This window comes from Nelusetta ayraudi, unplaced genomic scaffold (assembly GCF_046127955.1).
Source record: "Nelusetta ayraudi isolate G7.1 ecotype Tasmania unplaced genomic scaffold, CSIRO-AGI_Nayr_v1 ptg000074l, whole genome shotgun sequence".
NCBI lineage: Eukaryota > Metazoa > Chordata > Actinopteri > Tetraodontiformes > Monacanthidae > Nelusetta > Nelusetta ayraudi.
Genome location: NW_027466124.1, coordinates 1620001 through 1623380, shown reverse-complemented (window position 1 = coordinate 1623380; position 3380 = coordinate 1620001). Strand labels below are relative to the sequence as shown.

The window sequence follows — 3380 nt, the reverse complement described above, 5'->3', positions numbered from 1 at the left end:
TCCGCCCACTCTGAAGCTCGACTCAGCGAAGCCCGGTGTGATGCTGGTTTGCCTCCTGAATGCACACCTGTGCCGCAGGGCAGAGGTTCCAGAATCAGCCTGGACCCAGCGGGTCCCCTGCTTCCTCACTCCGTCAGAGGCTTTTACTTCTGCTGCTCAACGCTGCCCCCGCCCCCCCCGCAGTTTCCACTGGAACTGCAACCTCTGTCCGCCTCTACGTCCTCGCAGTGGTTAATCAGTAATTCCCATCAGGGCATCGGGAACATAGAACACGGCCTTTGTGCACTCCGAGCGTCGTCCGAGAGGTTCAGAGAGGCGGCTAGCTAGCTGGCTAGCTGGCTAGCTAGCTGGCTAGCTGGCTAGCTGGCTAGCTGGCCTGACAGATCGACGGCGGATATTGTCTTTAACACCTGCGATACTCTCACTCATTAACAAGTGTTGCACGGAGGCCAAACGTGATGCTACCAACATATCAGCTAATCAGCCAATCAGCTGTTTAGATTCTGCCACACTACAGCTGCATTGGAACAAACGCACCGAGGGCCGGCTTATTGGGGGGCAGGGGGAAGAAAGGAAAAAAAAAAAAAAGGAGGGGGGGGGCATAACGGGACGGAAATAGATTTGCGCAGCGAACAATAGACGCAGCCGCGACGACACGGGCACGCGCACATCAAGCGTGAGCCGTTTCTCAAAAGGCAGCCGGGTTCCTGCCGCCGACACATCAATGGAACGTCTCGAGGCGTGTTGTATATATTTCAACCTGTGCGACTTCAACCCGTTGACATTTATCGTGTAAACCCGTTCCTACGCAGAGCCGACCTCATACTCTAAACTAGAAACACACACGCTCACGCACACGCTCCCCTGCACCTGGCCATCTGCCAGCCTCTCCTATGGAGCAATGCGCTGTGAATTTCTCGCACATAAATCAGCCGGGGTGGCAATCGAGCCCGAGACAGAGGAGGCTCTTTATTGGCCTCGTAAAAACAGATGCAGAGGTATGTTTCTCTCACGTGTCCCGGTGGCTGGGCTCGGCAAGCACACGCGCACACACACACACACACACACACACACACACACACACACACACACACACACACACACACACACACACAACCACCCCCTCCCAACCCCCCACCACAAAAAAAGCCAGTTAGCGCACGTCTCAGCCTTAACAATTAGCTCGACATGCTAACCTCCCGCTCTGACTGGCACGTCCGTGAACAATAAAATAAACCCACAGATGAAAAGGCCGCATGACGCCGCGGCATTCCAGTTCCACCGGCACTTTTTTAGCGTGACATCATCACCATTATCCCCCCCCCCCCCTCGCACAGAGAGGAGTTCCTGTCGGGCGTCTAGACAAATTCTTCGACCTATATGTCTTTACTGTGCCTCAAGTGGCTGTTGCTGTTATTACGGCTTCTCCTTAATACCCTGCACTTGTGCCCCCCCACCCCCCCAACCCCCCCACCCCCTCCGCCTCCGCTCCGTCCCCGTCCCCCCTCCTCTACATCACCCCCCCCCTTCCCCAACCCACCCGCCCGCCAACCTTTTCAAAGAGGCTGGTACGCCGGAGGGATTCATATGCTAATGGTTCTTGGGTAACGCTTTTATTAGGATACTTGTTACCACCTCAAAGGATTTTTGTCAAGACGCAACAAGCGGCTGAATGAGGATGATTTGATTTCACTCGACTCGCACTTATTTTTTAATCACCGGCTTGACACGAGAATAATAACATTTTGTACAACACATCCAAGTGTTTCTGGAGCGCCGTCTGTGTGCGTGAGTCAGTGTGCGTCCGTGTGTGTGTCCGTGTGTGTGTGTGTGTGTGTGTGTGTTTCTTCTCCTCCTCCTCGCCTCTGCCTGAACGCGCGCCGTGTGTCTTGTGCTTGTGACTGCGCAGCCCCGACGCGAGGACTGCAACAGCGTGCGGCCCGAGGACTGGAATCCCAGGATCCCCGTCGGCATTTCCCTGTGAGCAGAGCAGACACCTCCGCAGCGGCGCCGCCGCCAAGCCCACCGCACACATTCTCACACACAATACGGCCAGTGGAGCGGCGGCGCACTGGAAAGGTCACAAAGAGCAGCAGAAAAAAAAATTGGAAGATGATGGTGGAGCTGCAAGGCTACTATTATTATTAATGTTATTATTATTATTATTATTATTATTATTATTATTATTATTATTATTATTATTATTAATATTGTTATTTTTGTTATTATTATTATTACTTCTATTTTGAAGTAATCTGCCAAGGGAAATGGCGCAAAGCAGTTTCCTGTATGGCGTTAATGATCATTGATGGTTTGGGTGGTTTAATGCAAACAATTGGGCCTCGATGTGTTCTGAAATTTGGAGCAGGTGGATGTTTTTGTGTAGACATAACATCTTTGTTTTTTTTTTAATGTCTATTGGAAATGAACAAAAGCAACGTTTCAACACAATGTGTGCCCATGTCTGATTCTGTGTGTCAAACTCAACCCGTCACACAAAGCAGAAAGAGAGCAGAAAGAGAGCAGAAAGTCCGGCCTGCTGATCCGGATGCATCTGGAGCGTCTCCAGCTCTGCATCTCTCTTCCTGCTCTCTCACTCCAACTGCAATATTGTTTTTGTTTTGTTTTGGGTTTGTTTGTTTGTTTGTTTGTTTTTTATCGCGGGGCCTAAATCGGCTTATAAAATCAAAACAGCAGCGTTGACACCCGACCATGTGACGGGACTTTGCACTTTCCTCTTAAATCCTTTATTACCGCCCTGATCTCGTTACTGCCGCCGCCGCCGCCGCCGCCATCGGCCGGCAGACGGCGGCCAATGGCAGCGCTGCTCTCAGTGACGCAGCTCATCGCTCCCCCGAGACCTCCGAGAAAAAAACAAACAAACATTATTTTCACAATCGGAGACAGAGTCTTTGTTTTTCTTTTTTTAATTCTTGCAATTTCCAAGTTGGGAATTCTCCTCAAGCGCTGACTTTTGCCCCCCTCCCCCCCCGCAGGTGAAGCCGTCGCCGCTGCCCAGCGAGTGGAACGGCAAGACGGAGAGCTCCATCCTCAACATCAACTCCACCATCTACGACGAGATCCAGCAGGAGATGAAGAGGGCCAAGGTGTCGCAGGCGCTCTTCGCCAAGGTGGCCGCCTCCAAGAGCCAGGTAACCACCGAAGCCCCTCCCCCTGCCCCCGCCCATTACCGCGCCCGTCGTCCTCGTTTTTATCATCGCTGTGAGTGAGTTTGTGGCTTCAAGGACAGAGATGGGCCTTTTTTTTTTTTTTTTCCCAAAGTCCGTCCCCCCAGCGAGGAAGAGGAAGATCCTCCTGTCCCGGTCGTTAAAAGAAAAAAAAAAAAAAGCTGCTCACGTTGTCATCGTGGCGGCACGGCT

The 3380-nt window shown here is 52.0% G+C and overlaps 1 protein-coding gene across 1 annotated transcript in view; it reads left to right on the top strand.

Moving 5' to 3' along the window:
- Positions 1 to 1909: 1909 nt before the first annotated feature.
- The window catches only part of LOC142899572 (DNA-binding protein SATB1-like), a gene marked incomplete at its 5' end in the record, with an annotated part of 19251 nt that continues 17780 nt past the window's right edge, over positions 1910 to 3380 (top strand). Inside the window, 2 exons of the mRNA XM_076043216.1 lie at positions 1910 to 1980; positions 2948 to 3152. Coding sequence (XP_075899331.1) covers positions 1910 to 1980; positions 2948 to 3152 — 276 coding nt within the window. The remainder of the gene's footprint in view (positions 1981 to 2947; positions 3153 to 3380) is intronic.